Source organism: Arachis hypogaea, chromosome 10, assembly GCF_003086295.3.
Source record: "Arachis hypogaea cultivar Tifrunner chromosome 10, arahy.Tifrunner.gnm2.J5K5, whole genome shotgun sequence".
Taxonomy (NCBI): domain Eukaryota; kingdom Viridiplantae; phylum Streptophyta; class Magnoliopsida; order Fabales; family Fabaceae; genus Arachis; species Arachis hypogaea.
The window spans coordinates 8,311,743-8,332,646 of record NC_092045.1 but is presented as its reverse complement, the minus strand read 5'-3'; the positions used below and the strand labels follow the sequence as shown (position 1 = coordinate 8,332,646).

Genomic DNA, 20,904 nt, shown 5'->3' with positions numbered 1-20,904 from the left:
AAAAAAATAAAATTAAAATAAATTTATAATAAATATTATATATTATTATTATTATTATTATAAATATATAAAAATATTATATTTTGAAAATATAAAGTTACAATAAATTTATAATAAATATTATTTACTTTTAATATATATATATATAACAAATATTAATATAAAAAAATAAAATTAAAACAATTTCAAAATAAATAAATAAATATATTAAAACAATTTGTCACTAGGAACTAAGAAGGGACTTCAGTAGAATCAGTAGAGACGCGCGCTTTCATTCTTTTCTTCTCGAAACCACAAAGAACATCACTCTTCCTCCCTCCACCTTACCATCAACCCTAACCCACGCCTTTAGATTCCGAGATCAAACACAGCTCACCAGGAAGCTCAAAATCGCAAGTCAGCAGGAGCAGGAAGCCCTAAATCACAACTCACCATCGTCGCACATCATCGTCGTTGCGTCTTCCCCAACTCATCGCGACCTCCTCCTTCCCGGCGTCGCTGAGTCTTTCCTCTCCGCGGCTTCAGTGCTTCTCCGTTCTCCGCGGCATCCTTGCGTCTTCTGCTTTGCTGCTTCTCCCCTGGTCTGCTTTGCTGCTTGTACTTCACCGGGTTGTGCTTCGTTGCTTCTGCTTTGCTGCTGCTGCTTCACTACATCGGTGGTTACGGGTTGTCATCTGTGGTAAGTATTTTTCTTATCTGATTTGCTGTAGCTTAGTTAGGGCTTGATTGGCTGTTGGGACTTGGGTATTTTTGTTGGATTTAAGAAGAAGAAAGGAAAGTGATAATATCTGTGAACTGTGAACTGCATAATTTAGACTGTATCATGTTCTGGTATATCCCATTTATTAAAGTTACAGCTATTCCTTGTGCATAGTTTGATTAAAACTCAACAAGCTAGCACTATGTAAGCACTTATTTTACATTAGCTTTTAAAAATTAATATGCAGGTGTGGGGATAACACTCATTTAAAAAAAGGTACCGAAATAGCAGACTTGTTTTTTTATCGCACTTGATGATTTTCATAATAATTCAAATAAGTTAATATGTTAATTCAACGAAACTAGCAATCTCCCATTCCCCTTGGAATATTCTAAATTTGTCTTATACACATGTATGATATGTTACTTAATTATAATGGTTGCTGATTAATTATTTAATAGAAAGTTAGAAGTAGTACTCCATTAGTACTCCCTTGCTTTAGTTAGGCAATTTGTTGAAGTCTGTTATCATTAGTTTTATTGAGCTGTACAAAATTAGTTAGAATAGTATAGCCACATATATAGTTGCTATTGTAGCTTAGTTAGGGCTTGATTGGCAGTTGGGACTTGGGTATTTTTGTTGGATTTAAGAAGAAGAAAGGAAAGTGGTCATGTTTGTGAACTGTGAACTGCATAATTGTGAACTGTGAACTGCATAATTTGGACTGTATAATGTTCTGGTATATCCTATTTATTAAAGTTGCAGCTATTCCTTGTGCATAGTTCAGTTAAAACTCAACAAGCTAGCACTCTGTAAGTCCTTATTTTACATTAGCTTTTAAAAATTCATATGCAGGTGTGGGGATAACACTCATTTAAAAAAGGTACCCAAATAGCAAACCTGTTTTTTTATATGATTTTCATAATAATTCAAATAAGTTAATAAGTTAATTCAACGAAACTAGCAATCTCCCATTCCCTTTGGAATATTCTAAATTTGTCTTATACACATGTATGATCTGTTACTTGATTATAATTGTTGCTGATTAATTATTTAATAGGAAGTTAGAATTTGTACCCCCTTTGTACTCCCTTGCTTTAGTTAGGTAATTTGTTGAAGTCTGTTATCATTAGTTTTGTTGAGCGGTACAAAGTTAGTTAGAATAGTATAGCCATATATATAGTTGCGATTAGTATTGTAATTAGTATGATTAAAAGTAAATTTTTTGTTAAAAAATCTGGTTATGAATTACTTATATTTTTATTCTTTGTTGCTGTTTTAGTTTGTCTCTTTAAAACTAGAAAAAGAAAATCAAATAGCGGGTCTCTCTGTAGCTGTGACTACCTTAGACATTGAGCTACACTATAGATAAATCATTTAATATATTATCTTTTTAAATTTATTTGAACATTTAATTGTTAAGAATATTTACTGATTAATTGATTGCTTAAGCTTCTTTGCATAGTTTGTTAGATACAAATTGTTAGTCTCATGATTGGTTGAGATGTTCTCTTTCGAACATGTGTGGTTGACTTCTAGAAATTTTTTAGAAGCAATAAGCTCTTGATTAGAAAAAATCACTTATAGTTAGTCTAAAACATATGTCCGTGTTCTTTTATTTTAGTTGACAAAGTAATGGACAAATGGTGGACTAGTTTACCAAGACATATTGAGGGTTACCAACATGGTGTTAATTCATTTGGATTTTGCCTTTCCTAAAGGTAGACCACAAGGATAAGAAATTCTTTGTCCTTGTTCTATATGTAATAACTTTAGTTTTAGGGGCGAAGGGATGAAGTTTATGATCATTTAATAAGTAAGGGATTTCAAAAAGGTTACACTGTGTGGGTTCATCACGGCGAAAGGATAAGTCACATAAATAGTGAATCCGATGAGAGTGAAGTCCATGAAGGATTTATCGACGACATTCATGGGCTGCTAAACGAGACGTTTCGGCATGTGCTTGAAGGAGATAAAGATAGTGATGGGCCAAACGAAGATGCAAAAAAGTTTTGTAACTTGCTTGAAGAAGGAAAACAAGAGTTATATCCTGGCTGTAAAAATTTTTTGACATTATCATTCGTTATCCGATTGTATTTGTTGAAGACTCTTAATGGTTAGAGCAACGCATCCTTTACTGCTCTACTTGAATTACTGAAAGAAGCGATTCCTCATTTGAATATTCCTGATTCTTTCAATAAAATCAAGGCCATGGTAAAAGATTTAGGACTTGGTTATAATAAAATTCATGCTTGTCCCAACGATTGTGTTCTGTTCCGGGATACATATGAAGATGATGAATTTTGTTCAATTTGTGGAGCTTCCAGGTACATAGAAAATGTTGAGGTAGATATAAAAGTTGATAAGTTGAAGAAAAAACCTGTGCCTGCGAAGGTTTTAAGGCATTTTCCCTTGATTCCAAGGCTTAAGAAGCTATTCCTGTGTTCCAAAACAGCTGAATCATTAAGGTGGCACAATGAATATCGTTCAAAGGATGGAAAGTTAAGACACCCAGCTGATGGCCAATCATGGAAAGACTTTGACAGGCTTCATCCCGATTTTGCTAAAGAATCTCGTAACATAAGATTAGGGTTAGCTAGCGATGGATTTAATCTATTTAGAACCATGAGCATCTCCCATAGTACATGGCCGGTAGTTTTGGTCGCATATAATCTTCCTCCATGGTGTTGCATGAAATCAGAGTATGTCATGATGTCCTTGCTCATCCCTGGATCATGTTCGCCTGGAAAAAGCATTGATGTGTATCTTCAGCCATTAATTGAAGAGTTGAAGGTTTTATCGGAAGTTGGAGTGGAAAAATATGATGCTTCAAAGAATCAAACTTTTCAACTACATGCAGCAGTTTTATGGAACATAAGTGACTTTCCAGCTTATGCTATGTTATCCGGTTGGAGCACAAAGGAAAAGTTAGCATGTCCTTGCTGTAATTATGACACCTCCTCTTGTTATTTAAAACATAGCCGGAAGATGTGCTACATGGATCACCATAAATTTTTGGCTATGGATCATCCATATAGGATGGACAAAAGATCTTTCAATGGCGATGTTGAATTGAGGTCTTCCCCAGCTTTATTAGATGGGGAACAAATTTTTGAAGATTTGAAAGATTTTGACAATGTATTTGGAAAGAAGCAAAAAAATAAAATTGATGGTCCATGGAAGAAAAGGTCCATTTTCTTTGAGTTGCCATATTGGAAGCAAAATACATTGCGCCATTGTCTTGATGTTATGCATATCGAGAAAAACATATGTGATAACATAATTGGAACTTTATTAGACGTTCCAGGAAAGTCCAAAGATCATGCAAATGCTCGTTACGATCTCAAAGATATGGGCATAAGAAAAAAACTTCAACCAAAGGAGATAGATGGTGGCAAGAAAGCAAAAACTACTAAGGCTTGTTTTAACCTTACTAATCAAGAAAAAACAATTTTTTGTGATATTTTGAAGTTAGTAAAATTGCCATCTGGTAGTGCCTCAAATATTTCTCGGTGTGTTCATGTTGTTGAGAAAAAGATATCAGGCTACAAAAGTCATGATGCTCATTTTATGTTGCATTATTTGTTGCAAGTAGCTAATAAAATACACAATACAGAATCAAGTAGCTGGCCCTTTAATTTATCTAGGTTCATTCTTTCGTTTCTTGTGCCAAAAAGTTGTTGAAAATGATACAATAGATCATTTGGAAGTATTTAGGTTGACCTTTTTGGTTGCTGCTGATGCCTGAAATGAACGGTTTCAAATTGTATAGTGCGTGCTGTTTTATCCTTGTTAATGGCTTATTATGCTAATTTTTATATTGCTGCTGATTGCCATTTTTGCTTGCTGCCATTTAATTCATATAAATTGAGCTTGATCAGTGCTGATTTGGTTTTAGTAAGTTCATATGGGTTGATTTTGCTGTTTGTACTGATTTGGTTTTAGTGAGTTCATATGGGTTAATTTGTTAAATTCAGAAATGTCATATTTAATGCCAGAATGCTGCCGAAATTTCTAATAATTTGTGTTAATTGAATTCCAATTTGTGAATTGAATTTGGTAATTTCTAGAAATGTCATATATAATTAGTATTTTTGTATAGAGACAACAGTGAAGAAAACACGAGGACTTACACAATGCTTGAAGATTCATGCAAGACAGCTGAAAGATAGAGAAGAAATTACTCTAGATAGTGAAGGAGAGGCAATTGGTCCAACTGATGAAGTTGTAAACAACTTGAGCAAATTTTTTGGCACAGTGGCAAGGAATTCATATTTTTGTCCATTAATTTACACAAATTGAAAGGGAATTAAAGATAAAGAAGCCATTTGGGAATATGTTCAAGTGAGAATTTTAGTCTTGTTTCTTTTAGAAAGTATCTGAAAATGTACACATGTATTTTATTCTTACTAGCAAATAATAATTGTGTTTTATAGGCTAAATTCATTATTCCAACTGAAGGAAAGGGGATGGTCCTTGCTCGTATCAATGACAACTGGAGAAGGTATAAGACTACAATAAAGCAAACTCATTTTCTGCCATACAAATGTGTTAATGAGATGCTGAAAAATCGTCCTAAAAGCATACTTGAGAGTCATTTTCGCAAGTTAATTGCTTATTGGAGAACTGAGAAAATTAAGGTAAGACATGTGAAACTTAGTGTAATTGTTTATGAAATTATATTATATACGCATATGAGTGAAGTATGATGATTTGTTGATAATACTTGTCTCTTGTTATGTAGAAAATGTCTGCGCATAATAAGAAAAATATGGCACAACAGAAATTTAGGCATCGAAAGGGACCAATAAATTTTGCAAGCATACGTGCAAGATTGGTACAATTTTTAATTTTTTTTGTGAATTTGTATGTGTATGTGTGGTGTGCCTTTTAACTCTATATATATGTTATTTGAATTGGACTTATAGGCTGCTTCTAAGGAAAATAATGAACCACCTACTCAAGCAGAAATGTTTGTTGAGACTCGCCAAAGCACAAAGGGAAAATCATTGGATGAAGACACTCTGGATGTTATCGTAAGTATTAATTAGGAGTTAATTTGGTTAAAATAGGTTATGGATTTCTTATGTCTTGGCAATTTGTCCATCACTTGTGGTTACTTTTATGCTTGCGTTGAGTTAAAGAATCTTGACATTATTTTTAATCTCTATTATTTATTTTGATGTTGTCAAATGATATATGCCTGTAGTCCAATTGTGTATTTACTCTTATTTTATTACTATTATTTTTCTTCACATTAATATAGGCACATTTGCAAGCTGAGAATAAAAAGTCTAAAGAATCAGTAATTAGAGCTTTCCAATCCATATTTGGGAAAGAGAAGGCAGGGAGAGTGCAATGTCACGGAAGAGTTACCACACCAACTTTGTTGAAGAAAAATGAGAAAATTGCCACCCTTAAGCAGCAACATGCAACTGAGAAAGCAACATTAGAGAATAAGGTTGATGTGATGCAAAAAGAAGTATATGAACTTAAATCGCTTGTTAAAATAATGCTGCAACAAAAAAGCTCAGGAGTGGACCTTGACATGTTAGCTGCTCAATTAGGAAGCACTTTAGGGAATCCGAACAATGATGCGCATGAAGAGAAAAACTATGTTGAAGGGGAAATCGAACTTGATTAAGGTCAACTTTTTAAAAGCAAATGTTACAGAGTAAAAGTCATGAACTTGTGGACATGATGACTATTTGCTACTTAACTATTTCAACTTTCTTTTATTATTATATTTTTTGCAAACTTAGATGATATTGTGGATCTTGCAACAATTTTTATAAGTTAAATTTGATGGGAAATGTTCAATTTTTTTTTTCTTTAGTGACTTAATTCAAATAGTTTAGATTATTTATTGGCATTAAATAATTTAAAAAAAACTAAAATTAATGTCATTCACGAGAAAACTAAATAAAAAATTATATATCACAAAAAAATCATTGTCAATAGTTACAAAAGACAATGGTGTTAAAACCGTTGCCAAAACACGACTCCAAAGGTAACACTTTAAAACCGTTGTTTTAGATGACTATAAAATGGCAATGGTGTTAAAACCGTTGCCAAAACACGACTCCAAATGTAACGCTTTAAAACTGTTGTTTTAGATGACTATAAAATGGCAATAGAATTAAAATAGTTGCCGAAAATGACATCAACAGTAACACTTTAAAACTGTTGTCCTAGATGGCTATAAACTGGCAACGGTTTTAAAACCGTTGCCGAAACCTGGAGCCAACGGTAACGGTTTAAAACCGTTGGCTATGTGAATAATAAAACCACAACAGTTTAAAACCGTTGCCTATCCAGTTACGGTTTTAAACCGTTGTCATGTTAATAGGAACAGTTCGAAACCGTTGCTTATTGAGTAACGGATCAAAACCGTTGTCTAAAACTTTCCGTCAAAACCGTTGTCTATGCCACTAACTGTGGCAACGGTTTTTCTGTTACCATTGCCTTAGGTAAAAAACCGTTGCCTTTGAGCATTGGTAACGGCCGCATATACCACAGGTCAAAAATCGTTGCCAAAGCGTTGCCTAAAGTTTTGGGAACGGTTTTTCAATCTACGGCAATGGTTTTTGACCGTTGCGAAAAGCCTTGTTTATTATAGTGCGGTTTCTTGTACTTATTAGACCGATACATCGAATCAAAAGTCAGAACGTCACCAAATATCTGATAGTCCGACATCATTTTACCATTGGCCCAGAAAAGGCTCCCCACTTGATTATCGGCAGTTCGGGTGTAACGTCGACCGTCATCATGTTGGCATTGGCCTTGCCCTCCAAGTAACTGATCATTGCAGTAGCATCGCCATTATTGATTCGGGCAAGCCTTTGTCCATGTACGTAATTATACAAATCACGCTTTGTAAATTGCAGCATTCCATACCCTCCAGATTGACCAGCCATGTAAGCCATTATCTTCGACATTGGTATCCAAACTGCTTCATGCTATCAACTTGCGCTTTGTCGCCACTACTCATCTTCTGATGGCTAGGCAGGAGGTGGTAAAACATGGCCGGAGCAAGCTCGTGGTTGTGCTCATCGAAGATGGTCCTGACCTTCCACACACTGCGTTGCACATCATAGTAAATCTTGAACTTCGCCTTGCAGTCGGTTCGACTCTCCAACCTCTCCTCCCTAACTCACTCAGGACGGTCATAGTGCTTAGGATGTCTTGTGCCTTGTTGGTGGCAAAATAAGTCTCTCCTGACCAAAACCCCATCAACACACACCACATCGCCCTTGCAGACCCCAAATCCCCTCATTCTAGCAAACATCTTGTATGCAACAAAGGCATCCTCCTCCCCCAGCAAACTCTATGCCCAGGAAATCCTCTGCGTCAACTGGACGACTGTCCCCATCATCCCCTGCATTACTGGCACCACCTGAGAAATTACCATTTTCATCATCTCTGCGACCTGTTGGGTCACCTTCCTGACCACCGCCGCCCTCACCACCCTTCATCCTCGTCACCTTCTTCATCACTGGCATAATAACGGCCACAATATCCATCAGAGTTATTCTCATCCGAGTCTTCCGCTTCGACTCCGAACATCCGATTGAAATCCATCGGAGTTATGGTTCACAGTTCTAACCTGAAAACCTGAAAGCGTGCAACAAATTACTGTCAATTACTCCGCCCATGAAAGTTCTAGTCAAATTATGGTCCAGATTTTAAAAAACCAACCAACCATGCACACACACCACTGCAATGGACAACACTTGAATGTCTCATGTACAATCAACTACATCATTTGACCGAGACATCTGTTTCCCTCAGGATGAGATCTTCCCTTCAAATTTCAACATCATGGAGGTTAACATGGCACTTACAAATTTAAATCCCACACTAAACCCCCCAACAACCACTCTAGACCACTATTTGCAAGCACGACTACAGAAATTGTTCTTCTAATAGCGATTGCCACCGGGAAAAGTTCACAAAACGTTTGCACACAATTTATTCACCTTACCATCTCAACTAACATCACAAGCTGACCTCAACGCAACAAATAGATACAACTTGCGTACGATCAAGAACTGCAACCGAGCTAGAGAACACAAACCTGAATAGTCGGGAGCACAATCGCCGGCCAGACCTCTAAATCAGAGGGCGCAAAATACCCTTTAGCCTGGGGACGTCGTGCAAGGAACCGAACCTACCATGGGCTTCAGATCACACGCACCCACGTTCAACATTGGACACAATGGCTGCAACACACCTTCACCGCGGGGATACTAGTACACCAATCTCCGCGGCGACTACGACACGGCGTCCAGACATGCGCATCCGCCGGCAGCCACGACCACTCTTCAAATCTGGGAAGCAGACGCGACAGCCGAGTTTGCTACGTACAAAGTGGGCGGCCACAACCTACCATTAGGGTTTGCTACGTACAAAGCAGACACGAAATTAGGGCTGCAGAGTGTTTCCCTGACCATCTTCGACAGGCTAAACAATTCATCGTTTATCCCACAATAACCCATCAATATTTTTTTGGAAATTGGCCCCAAAACCTTTTTCTTCCAAAGCCCACAGCCACAATAACCCACCCATCAATCCAACCCTCATTCCATATCTCTCGCTAATGAATAGTATCGGTTAGGCTCCCCCCTTCTAAGCCTACACCAAATCCCACACCCTGAAAGCCTGTTCTGTTATAAACCGAATGTCTCACGTGTCCTCCCTCCAGGCACAAAAAACAAAATCTCTATACACCTTCCCCAACTTTAATTTGTACACTAGAGCGTCCCCCAAAGATATCATCCATCATAGATCTGGTGTCTTCATCTCTTTTAGGCGTATTTGCAACTCGGGTGTAATTAGGTTTGACTTGATCTAGATCCAACAATAAATTATGACCGAATTTATATTTGAAATTTAAATTCAGTCTTAAATCTACAAAATTTTCATACTTTAGACCACTTTTTCATTGACTCTACACCGGATTTAAATCCGGGTCCAAACTAAAAAAAAGGTTACTTTTATTCATCAGAACTAAAATCAACATATTTACATACATATTTAAACATCATGTGCATTATATATTCAAACAATAAATCTAAATAATATCATTAGATAAAAAAAATATATCACCATAATAGATCTAGTAAAAAAAGGAGGAAAGTAATATCATGGAATAGATCTAGAATGATGTGGAACATTTTATTTCACCCTCTAATTTGGTCCAATGTCTTTGTTGTTACATCAATTTGTGTACTGACTCTAATATCATCTAAAACATCACAATCAATCTGCTTGTGGATATTGTCTGTTTTGGCACTTTGGCCCTCACAGTTTTGTTCTTAACGATATGGATGATGGAAAAATCACCACACTCACTAATCAAAATGCGTCTACAAGGAGGAGATATCCACACCCTTATAAAGTATGTTTTGTTCCTTCTTCAACCAACGTGAGACTTTATATTTCACCCTCTAATTAGCCCCAACGTCGTCATTTGACACATCGATTCGAACACTGACTCTCATATCATCTGTATCATCCCAGTCAACCCGCTTATAGATATTGTTTGTTTTTGCATTCTAGCCCTCACAATTTTGTTCTTATGGTAGGGATGATGGCAAGCCCCCTACCTAGCCATCAAAACGCATCCATAAGGGAGAGGTATCCAAACTCTTATAAGGCATATTTTGGTCCTCTCTCTAACTAATGTGAGACTTTACATTCTACCATTAATTGGGTCTATTGTCCTCATTGGCATATCGATTCGGGTACTAGCTTTAATATCATCTGTATCATCCGAATCAATCCGCTTGTTAATATTGTTTATTTTGACACTCTGATCTTCACATTTTTATTCTTGATGGTAGGGATGATGGCACAACCCCTCACACTCTCCTTTTAAAAAGGCATCCATAAAGGACTTTATAAAACTTAGTCAGTCGAACCGAATAAGCAACGAGCCAGTTTTTAAAACCCCTTGAAACTCCGTCGTTTTAATGTTAGGGAGAAAAAAATAGAAATAAAAAGAGAAAACATACCCTAAATTCCCTTCACTTCTTCATTCTCAACTCTTAGTCTTTTCAAATAAGATTGGACAAAAAAGCTAGAAGCTACACATCTAATAACCGTCTGTTCCAGCTACTAACAAACATTCAAGCCTAATCCGTACTCCACCAACCCATTTTCCTCTACATATCTCTTCCTTGTCCTTCAAGCGGCTCTATTGTGAGAATGGAAATGGCAGCCACTGCTACCTAGAAACGATTCGAACGACAAAGAAATAAGAACGAGGTGACTAATGATTTGCCTTTTGTAATCTTTCTTTCCTTCATGTCCTCAAAAAATGGAAAAAGATGAATGATGATATCATGTAAAGCAAGCATGACATATATAGGATTTTCACTTTTCATTGTTGCTACGTGCTCAACTACTCCTTGTGTGTGGTGTTATTGCCGTCATATTTGAGTATTTGTAGATGCACATGTGATGTTTGATATTTAGACTCAACTATCAATTTGATATCCAAAAAATTTAGACATTAACAAAAAGATTCTTAAAAGATGTTATCAATAAAACAGTCCTTGAATGATTTGAAAATGTGACAAAAATAACTAATAAATATTATATTTTTATAAGTGGCAAAAAAAATTTTGTATTTAGCAAATGACTTATGTATTTGATCCAAATTTTTATGACAATATTTGAACAAATATTTAAAAGGTGTACCAAAAAATTCGGAGAAAAATTTTATCTCTAGGTTTTTCTTTTAATTTTTCAAAAAAAATTTATCATTCACAATAATTTTTTTTAAATATTTTCTTGACATAAAATTGCCAAATTTTAAGGATGTATAGATCTTATTTTTCTAATAACACTTGAAAAAAATTGCATCAAAATCTGATTTCTAAATTCTTTTTTAAGAACATATATTTTATATCTAGTTGTTTTTGTTACGTTTTCTAATATTTCGAAAACTTATTTATCATTATCATCTTTTAGATTTATTTTTGTCAGCGATATAAACTTTTAGATACTATTTTAATAATTTACTCCTTATATTTAAGACTAAATATTTATTTTACGGGATATTTGTTTTTTTATTTAACTCTTATATTATATTTAGAGAAAAGGACAAATCGATCCTTGACTTTTTGGTCCGTGGACATTTAAGTTCCTGAGAATTTTAAAATATATTTAAGTCCATGACCTCTTCAAAATCTGGACATATCGATCCCTAAGTCTAATTTGTCTAATTTTAAAAACTCTCTTACGCATGCATCCGTATCAATCAAGTCAGTACAACAGGAGTCACGTTTGATTTTTCTATTGAGTCTAACAGACCCAAGTAAACATGAGGGATCGATATACCCAAGTTTTGAAAATGTTAGAGACTTAAATATATTTTCAAATTTTTGAAAACTTAAATGTCTGATGATCAAAAGGTCAAGTACCTATTTGTCCTTTTTTCTTATACTTATGTAACATTATAAACTTGGCCAATACAACGGTGATGAATACGTTTTTGTTTTACATGTGATGAAAAGCTGGTAACATTCATGTAGCTTGTATGTTGGGAGGAGTGGTGACAATTTCTGATTCGAAGGCAGAGGCGATAGTGAGCATGTCATTCCAATTATTGTAATTAGCGTAATTTAATTTAGAAAAAGTCTATGTAACCAATGCATTGTACAACGAACTCAGCCAACTTTTAAAATTATAAATTTAAAATTGAAAAAAAAGATTTGTGCAAAAAAACCAAGCCTTTTACTCCAATCCATAAGTTGCAATGCCGCAACCTCCCATTCTTTCCCTGCCGCACATTGTGTTCCCTTTCCCTGCTACGACCTCCCTTTTGCGCTAATGCTGCACATCACGTTCCACCCGAAAACCTACGCCTACCCCACCCCAGTTGCACCACCCGTCGTGTGCCGCCCCATAGAAGTGACACATCCGCTACAAAAAAACGCTTAGAGCGCTCCCCGCATGTACGACATAGATGAAGGTCGGGTTTGTACTACTGTGCTGTGCAACACACCAGTGACGGAGAATCGGTGATGTTTTGACACCAACCATAGTCTGCTCCCACCGTGAACGATGCAGAACACAATGACGCGGTCACTCCCTTCATCTCCTCGCGTAAGAACTTCCCCCTCTATCTCCTCACGCAAGATCTTTTTATTGATTTTCGATGATTCTTTTTACTAGTTTTGGATGTTTCTTTCTTCAAGGTTTTTGGACATTCTTTTTCTAATAATTTTGGATGTCTAGTTTTGTTATTTGGATTTTTTAAAATGATTTTTGATATCTCATTTTTGTTAGGTTTTGGATATTTCTTTTTATTACGTTTCAAATATTTGTTTTTATTAGGTTTTGCATATTCTTTTTACAATGATGTTCTTCTTCTTCTTCTTGTAGATTTTGACTAATTGTTTTTACTTATTTTGGATGTTTTTTTCTCCTAGGTTTCGGATGTGTTTTTTTTTATATGTTTTGGATATTTTTATATATGGCTTCTTTTTAGGTTTTGGATGATCTTTTAATAGATTTAGATATTTTTTTTCTTAGTTTTCAGATGTTCTTTTTTTAATATTTTTGGATGTCTCTTTTTTGTTAGGTTTGAATGTTTCTTTTTGTTACGTTTCACATGTTTTCTTTTATTAGATTTTGAATATTCTTTTTTACAATGATTTTGGATGTTTGTTTTCATTTGGTTATAGATATTTTTTAGATTTTAAATCTTTCTTTTCATTTGGTTTTGGATATTTTTCAGGATAATTTGAAGTCATGTTCCCTTCAAAGAGAAAATTTAAAAAATTGTTGCTAATTGGTTGTACCGCTCGTTAGTTACCTAGCAAAACCATTTAATTTAATGTAAATGATGGTGATTTGTTTGGTGGGCTGTTTTTAGTGGGCGTAATTTTTTTTGTTACAAGAGAAATCAATCTCACTCTCCATGTTGTGTGCAGTTGTCACCATTATAACATCAACTTTCATAACATAAAATCCTTGTAAAAGAAACTCTTTTTTTCTCTCCATTCAATATTACCGTTAGTTCTAATCAGCTAAATTTTAGCCTTATATCTGTTGGCATGACTGGCGTAAGGGCTTCTCATGAACGGTAACCTTTTCTAGTGGAACAGGATCAACTTTGGAGAAGTAAAAAGAAGGTGCGAAAAGGACACACAAGGATTTTCAAGAAAGCAAATTCTGGTTCCAAAAGAAGAGGATTGGATGACTGATCTGTTGAAGAAAACTAAAAATAGATAGAGCAAAACATTTGCTCAAATAATGAAAGAGAGGCTAAATGAAAACCATATGGAGGATAACAAGTTTAACAAGAAAAAGAGAACAAATAGAACCTAACAAGGAAAAAAAACCATGAGAACAAAAAAAGATGCTAGCGTGGACGCCCAAAGCTGCGAATAAGGAGGAATCAAAGTAGAAGTAAATAAGGGACTTTTTTAACATAGTGATTAGTGATTCTATTGAAAGAAAACTATGGAAACCTTGGTGTGATACTCTAATAGTTAAGCTATTAGGAAGAAGAATGGGTTTTGTAGCCATGAAAAGGAGGTCAAAAAGCATGTGGGGAAAAAAGAAGTAGAAATGTTATTGACTTGAGGAATGACTTCTATCTAGTGAAATTCTACTCAAATGAAAACTTTGATTTTGCTCTTCTAGGAGGGTCTTGGAAGATCTATGACCATTGTCTAACATTCAGAATGTGAGAGCCAAACTTTAACCCTTTGGAAGCCATTATTGATAAAGTGACAGTTTAGGTAAGGTTGCCTGGCTTGCCAATTGAGCTATGTGGTAGGCCTATTTTTCAGAGAAATTAGGAATCTAACACAGCCAAGGTAGACAATAACATAACAGAAATAAGAAGGGATAAAATTTGCAAAGTTATGCATAGAATTTGACCTCACTAAACTATTTTTTGGAAGGCATTTGATAAATAGAAGAGAGTACCACATTGAATATGAGGGAATCTACCATATTTACTTCACTTGTGGGAAAATAGATCACAATAAAAAACATTGTCCACAAAAAAAGGATAAAACAGAAACTACTGATAAGAGCTAAGAGAAACAATATGCTAACGTTAATGCAACTGAACAACATGACATCATAGAAGATAAACCACAAGAAAATACAAATAAAGGACCTAGCGATAGCAAGAACGATAAAGGAAAGCAAGTGTCAGTAGAGAACAACAACATATTTGGAGAATGAATAGTTGTTCAGAGGCCGAAAAGAGGAAAGAAAGGCCAGAAAGAAGAAGTTAACAAATATGGAGAAGAAACAAGCAAGCAGAAAGACAATCCACAAACAAAAAGAAAACAAAGTAGATTCAATGTTCAACATATAGAAGAAAGTACAACAGAATAAGGACATGCTACTGAGAAAACAAGTGAAGGAAACACAAAAAAAAGTATAAATTGGACAGCAAAAATAAAGAAGGAGCAACCATCCAAATCTAAAACAAAAGACAATAGAGGAGAATAACAAGAGAACATGAAAGAACACATAAAAAAAATCAAGAAGTACGATAACAAAAAAATAAACAAAGGAAATCAAATAGAGAAGGTCATGGCACATGTGGCTAAAGCAAAGTAACCATAAGGAGAATTGGGTTAAAGTAAAATCCTCAACACCATCCATGATGAAAAAAGGGATTGAACTATTTAACCAATTATCTCAAGTGGAAGGCAGACTGCCAAACCCAATGGATTCAAAAGAAACAAAGAAAGAAGATGTGGTTATGGTAGCTATGGAAAAAGACCCAAACCTGAGTTTATTGGAAGGGGTAGATTTTGCCATGCATACGTATGTCAAAGTGGAGATCACAGCGGCGATAAGCAGATCTTCTTTCTGTGCAGAAACGTGAATGAGAACAAGAGAAATGTGATGTTTTCTCCTCATGAGTTGGGCCTCTATTATGTATGCCCAACCGAACTTCAATCTCAACATTGTAGGTTAATTCTTAAAAAAAATTTTAAAGAAAATTTTTTTGAACATCTAAAGAACCTAATTTTTCTTAAATAATAAGATTTTTGTGGTATTTTTTTCTTACCAGTAGAATAGAAATAAGATATAAAATATAATTTTTAGGATTAAGTATTCCTTTTATTAAATTTTTTCACAACTTTATGCTAAGAAAAAGGTAATGCAATGGGTAAAGTAGACCTAATAGTTCAATGCGAATAATTTTGTTAGATAAAAAAATTCTATAAATAAATAAAATAAAAATGTAATTGGCAAAAAATTAGTAATTATACATTTTCTTCTTAAATTTTTTTTAATAAAATTATCTCTATTCTTTCATTTTTTTCAAAATTTCTCTTATTCTTTCCTATTCTAAAACATTTTTTTTACATTATTACATTTTGCTAGAATACATATATTGGCTCAAAATTAAAATGTATGTGTTTGTTAACCTAAATAAAGTTATATGCTCAAAATCAAAATTTATGTACGCTAACTTAAACAAAGTTATACTACTATTTTTTTTAGGGTTAAGTATAATTTTGGTCCTCAACGTAGGGGCTGAAAATTTATTTCGTTCCTCACCTTTTTTCGCTCCAAAATAGTCCTCAATGTTTCAGTTTGTTTTAAAACCGTCCTTCGAACCAAAATGCCCCTATCCCTTCTTCCCCAAAATCATGCAAACCACCAGCACCACTATCATCATGCAAAGAACCCAAAATTTCACAAATTTCAACAAAGAACCCAAAATTTCACAAATTTCACCAGAATTTCAACGGCACCTAGCACCTAGCACCATCATCACCATCATCATCATCATCATCATCATCATCATCATGCAAAGAACCCAGAATTTCATAAATTTCAGCAACAACAATATTCCAAGAACCCATAATTTCACAAATTTCAGCATCAACAACAATAATACTCAAACTCAACTCAGCAACAACAATACTCCAAAATCAAATTTCAGCAACAATAATATTCCACAACAAATTTTATAAAAAATTCAAAATTTTCACAAAAAAATTCAATTCACAGAATTCACAGAAGAAGAAGAAGAAGCGGCGGACGGCGGTGCGGCGGTTGGGTCGGCGGGAAGAAGAAGAAGAAGAAGAAACAGGCGGCGGTGAGAAGAAGCGGCGGGCGGCGGTAAGAAGAAGAAGAAAAAGTGGCGGACAACGGTGCGACGGCATGGCGTCCCTCTTCTCTCCCCCTCCACCCTCCCCCCCTTTCTTTCTTTCTCGACACCCCCCTCCCACCCCGCTTCTGTATCCCCCTTTCTTTCTTTTTTTTCTTTTTTTTAATTTATTTTATATTTATTTTATTTTATAATTTTTTTAATAAAGGATAATTTGGTAATAAAAGAATATAATTGATAAAAAAGATGATTTTAAAGCAAACTGAAACTTTGGGGACCATTTTGGAGCGACAAAAAGGCGAGGGACGAAATAAATTTTCAACCCCTACGTTGGGGACCAAAATCATACTTAACCCTTTTTTTTACTATATCTTTTTTTTTCATTACGGTATTACTTACATGTAGAATTTAATGGTAGTGATATTTAGAGTCAAAATTCAAAAAGATTCACGGATTTTACTCTAATTCCAAACTTTACAAAATATTGAAAATTTGTTGCTTTATTATTATTATTATTATTATTATTATTATTATTATTATTATTATTATTATTATTATTATATATGTTAAACGAATTACTTCTTAAGCATAATACGTGCAAAGATCATAATAACTATGTGCATTTTATATGTTTGAGATAGATTATATAATTTTTTTTATTTCACAAATTAATAAGATAAAATGAAACAGGAAACATTATACCTATGCATAACACAGGCTGCCCCGCACTAGTACATTATATAAATAGATATGCTTCGTATTAAAATAAAATTCCTTGTGTCCTACTTCTCAATAATCCACAGCACTGGAAATTAAAAGCCAAAAATGAAAAAAAAAAATTGTTAAGAATCTTTTCTTTTGTTCTTCTTTGTTGAAAAACTAGAGCCAATTATTTTAGTTTGGATCGGAGAAGAATTTGTTAATAGATGGCATGATCTGGGGCGTCTTGTTGCGGACGAACTTCCTAACGGTGTGCTGTGAATACTTCTCACCCTCTTCAAAATTCTCAAGAATTCCTGCACTTCTTTTTTCTTTTAGTACCCTGAATTTACAATCAAAATTTTCAATATTATACATAGATTCTTTCATCACGTCTAATAATAACATTTGATGAGCCATCTAGCATTGTTGTAATAATAATCCATGAAAGGCAATACCTGACTTCAGGGTTGGTTGTTATGTTCCTAACAAGTTGCATAGCGCAAATTCCAACGGCCACACCAACTGAGGCAAAGAGAGGGTATACCTATACACATAAATCTCAAAATTATGCACTAATAATGTTATATATATGTAATCATTATTGGATCTGGAAATCATTAAAAGTTCAAAATCACTTGTTAATAATACCTAACACAAATCAAAAATCAATTAAAGAAATATGAAGTATTATATCATTTACACCAGCAAACATGACATGTGTGTTATGAATACCAAATAAATCATAAGAAATTAGAAAATATGGGATGTTAAGAACTTAGGTCCGTGACCAACAAATTAAAATAATAACTTGTTAAAAGAAAACATAATGTTTTAATAACGGATCTGTATACCTATATATGAACAAAAGGACATGTACGAATAAAAAGACTACTAAGATCGATCACAAAAAAAAAAAAAAAAAACACGGGGTGTTAATATGTTAAAACATAATGCATGAATAAATGAATAATTATAATACCTCAGGCTTCAACCATCTGTTGGCGGCCATTGGAGATCAAAAAGAGAAGAGAGTAAGAATTGAGAAAACAGAGGGAGACTTTTAAAGCTTGCGAAGCAAGAATGGAAGCGGAGCTAAAAGCAACAAGTCACAAATTAAATGTTGAATGTGGCAACGTTTTTAAATGTGAATATGGTACCGGAAATCGTGCTAGTTAAAAATAAGTAATAACCGAAAATAATAATGTTCGCCAAGCATGTGATTAGGTTGCAATTTGAAAAGTAGAACACGTCAACAATGTGCCACCGCCTTCCATTCTAATTTCTAACCACTAGTTTGCTTTCTTTGAATTCTCAATTCTCAAATTCATTGTTTTCCCATTTTCTTGGCCTTCAACTTGTGCCTTTCCTTCTTTGGAATATTCTCTTTTTCTCTGCTTGTTCGTTTTTGATTGACCAAATATCTGATTTGACTCATTAATTTAGGTTAGTTGAATAGTCTCTTTTATTTAATAAGTGTCCGAAATTTAAATATTATTTTATGTATGCAATAATTTATTCACAAGTAACATACTTTTAAATAGAAGTTAAATCCGCGACGAATTAATCTTAAATCTGTCGAATATGAGATACCATAAAAAAAGCCCTAATTTGACTTCTATTATGTCAAAGTATAATATAAAATTATACTTAAAAAGAAAAACAAACTTTAATTTTTCACAATGAAAGATAAAAAGCTAATTTATAGTTAGATTTGATTTTTATTTAAAAATTTATTATTAGTTAAAAAATTACTATGTATGTGAAATGAAATAAAATAGTGATTAATCGTTCATATTTTGAGACATTAATTTTGAATAGGAAAGAGCTGATGTATTTTAAAGTGTGCATGGTTAGGTTTTTTATATAGATAAAAATTTGTGTAATTCTAATATTAATTAGTTGTTATTTTTATATTTATTTTTTCTAGTTTAGACTTTAGGGTTTATTATTCTGTTGTGTCTAACTTTTTTTGGAAGGGCCAGGTAGTGAAAATGATTGGTCTGCGGTGTGCCTAATTTAATTAATACTCTTCTTTTAGGGTAAAGTGACATACACCTTTGAAGAACCTTCAAATCAAAATAAAAATGACACTTTTTCTAAGATTAAAAAGAAAACAAAAATTGCTGGCTTAACTTTTAACAGTTAACACAGCATATATATTAACTTTCAAATAGATACATATTTAACGTATATTTTATTCATGTGATTAAATATTGAATATATGAAGATACACTTTGACAAAAGTGAATAAATCGTCTATTTTAATATATATTTACATAAATAACTCAAGTTCATATTAATCAAACAACGATTACCAACCAACTTTCACATACTTATTATCATTAAAATATATAATTTCTAGTTGTTTATATTGTGATATTCACGTAAGAATTAGTGTGTCTAAAATCATTGTATCCATCCAAGTACCACATATACATCAATACATGCAACTAACTCTTTGAAGAATATTTTTAAATGTGTGAAAGAGCTAAATAAATAATGCTTTTCAAGATTTGCGTGGAGACCAAGGCAGAAGAAGAATCCAATTTGAACAGCCTGTTTCCACTTACAACCGTGAATTAAAATGCCACTTATATTCCTTAATTAAAATTAAAATATTTCTGGATGGAAAAGTAAACACTAAACACATGCCTGGCATAATTGCACCTTAATGCATGATTTGCACATTTATTAGATTTTATGGTGATAGATTTTCACTAATATGGGATATTTTGTTAAAAACAAATTCGTAAGAGCACTTTTTTCCAAAGTGGAGACTAAATTTTTTTATACAGATACAATACAATTAATAAAATATATAAATAATTTATTCAAATTATGAATTCGTCTCCTGAATATTATAATTAAAAAGGAAAAAACATAGAATTCGACAAGAAAAATTCAATTTATGAAAATAAAAGTAAAATAAAGTGTAATTCAACCCCAACAAATTTACTCTCTCAAAATAAAAAAACATCAAATTTGCATTGCCTCTATTTCTACAAATCAGTTATACTGTCCAATTCCTGGGTACTAATTACTAATAAAACCAAAATTCGCTTGGATTTTGTCTGGTGTCGTGGCGTAGTTGGTTATCACGTCAGTCTAACACACTGAAGGTCTCCGGTTCGAGTCCGGGCGACGCCAATAAGTCTTTTTTTTATCCATTTAAGTCGTTTATTTCATTTTTGGTCAGCCATCATTTTGGGTTGAGTTCCTCAAAGACGCTTTTTGTTACCCATTGCTGCAATGCAACACTGATCCATGTTACCATTTTTGTCTTGGTTGCTTTTCATTTCGTATTTGTACTACCCAATGATTAATTTTTTTAATTTTTTGTTAGTCTTTCCAAAATTAATCTGATCCTTATACGTAGGACTGATTTAGTTAATTAAAA

General features: G+C 33.7%; 2 protein-coding genes and 1 non-coding gene across 6 annotated transcripts; 2 read left to right on the top strand and 1 right to left on the bottom strand.

Moving 5' to 3' along the window:
* Positions 1-225: 225 nt before the first annotated feature.
* On the top strand, positions 226-6,513 carry LOC112715064 (uncharacterized). Of its 4 annotated transcripts, XM_025766807.3 has the most exons (7): positions 236-679; positions 948-976; positions 4,803-5,044; positions 5,137-5,340; positions 5,445-5,537; positions 5,629-5,736; positions 5,967-6,513. In XM_025766807.3, exons 4-7 carry the CDS (start codon positions 5,170-5,172, stop codon positions 6,342-6,344), a joined length of 750 nt encoding a protein of 249 aa, XP_025622592.1. In that variant the 5' UTR covers positions 236-679; positions 948-976; positions 4,803-5,044; positions 5,137-5,169; the 3' UTR covers positions 6,345-6,513. The 4 variants fall into 4 exon arrangements, with proteins under 4 accessions (XP_025622591.1, XP_072060676.1, XP_072060675.1 ...); XM_025766806.3 differs by lacking the exon at positions 948-976 and having other exon boundaries at positions 226-679; XM_072204575.1 differs by lacking the exon at positions 948-976 and having other exon boundaries at positions 226-679; positions 2,325-5,044.
* Positions 6,514-17,436: 10,923 nt separating this feature from the next.
* LOC112715063 (uncharacterized) lies at positions 17,437-18,941 on the bottom strand. Its single transcript, XM_025766805.3, has 3 exons — positions 18,487-18,941; positions 17,963-18,051; positions 17,437-17,847 (listed from the first exon to the last, which is right to left on the bottom strand). The coding sequence occupies exons 1-3, from the start codon at positions 18,514-18,516 to the stop codon at positions 17,700-17,702; spliced, it is 267 nt and encodes an 88-aa protein (XP_025622590.1). The 5' UTR covers positions 18,517-18,941; the 3' UTR covers positions 17,437-17,699.
* Positions 18,942-20,580: 1,639 nt separating this feature from the next.
* TRNAV-AAC (transfer RNA valine (anticodon AAC)) lies at positions 20,581-20,654 on the top strand. The gene has a single exon. It is a non-coding gene; the product is annotated as a tRNA-Val (tRNA).
* Positions 20,655-20,904: the final 250 nt, after the last annotated feature.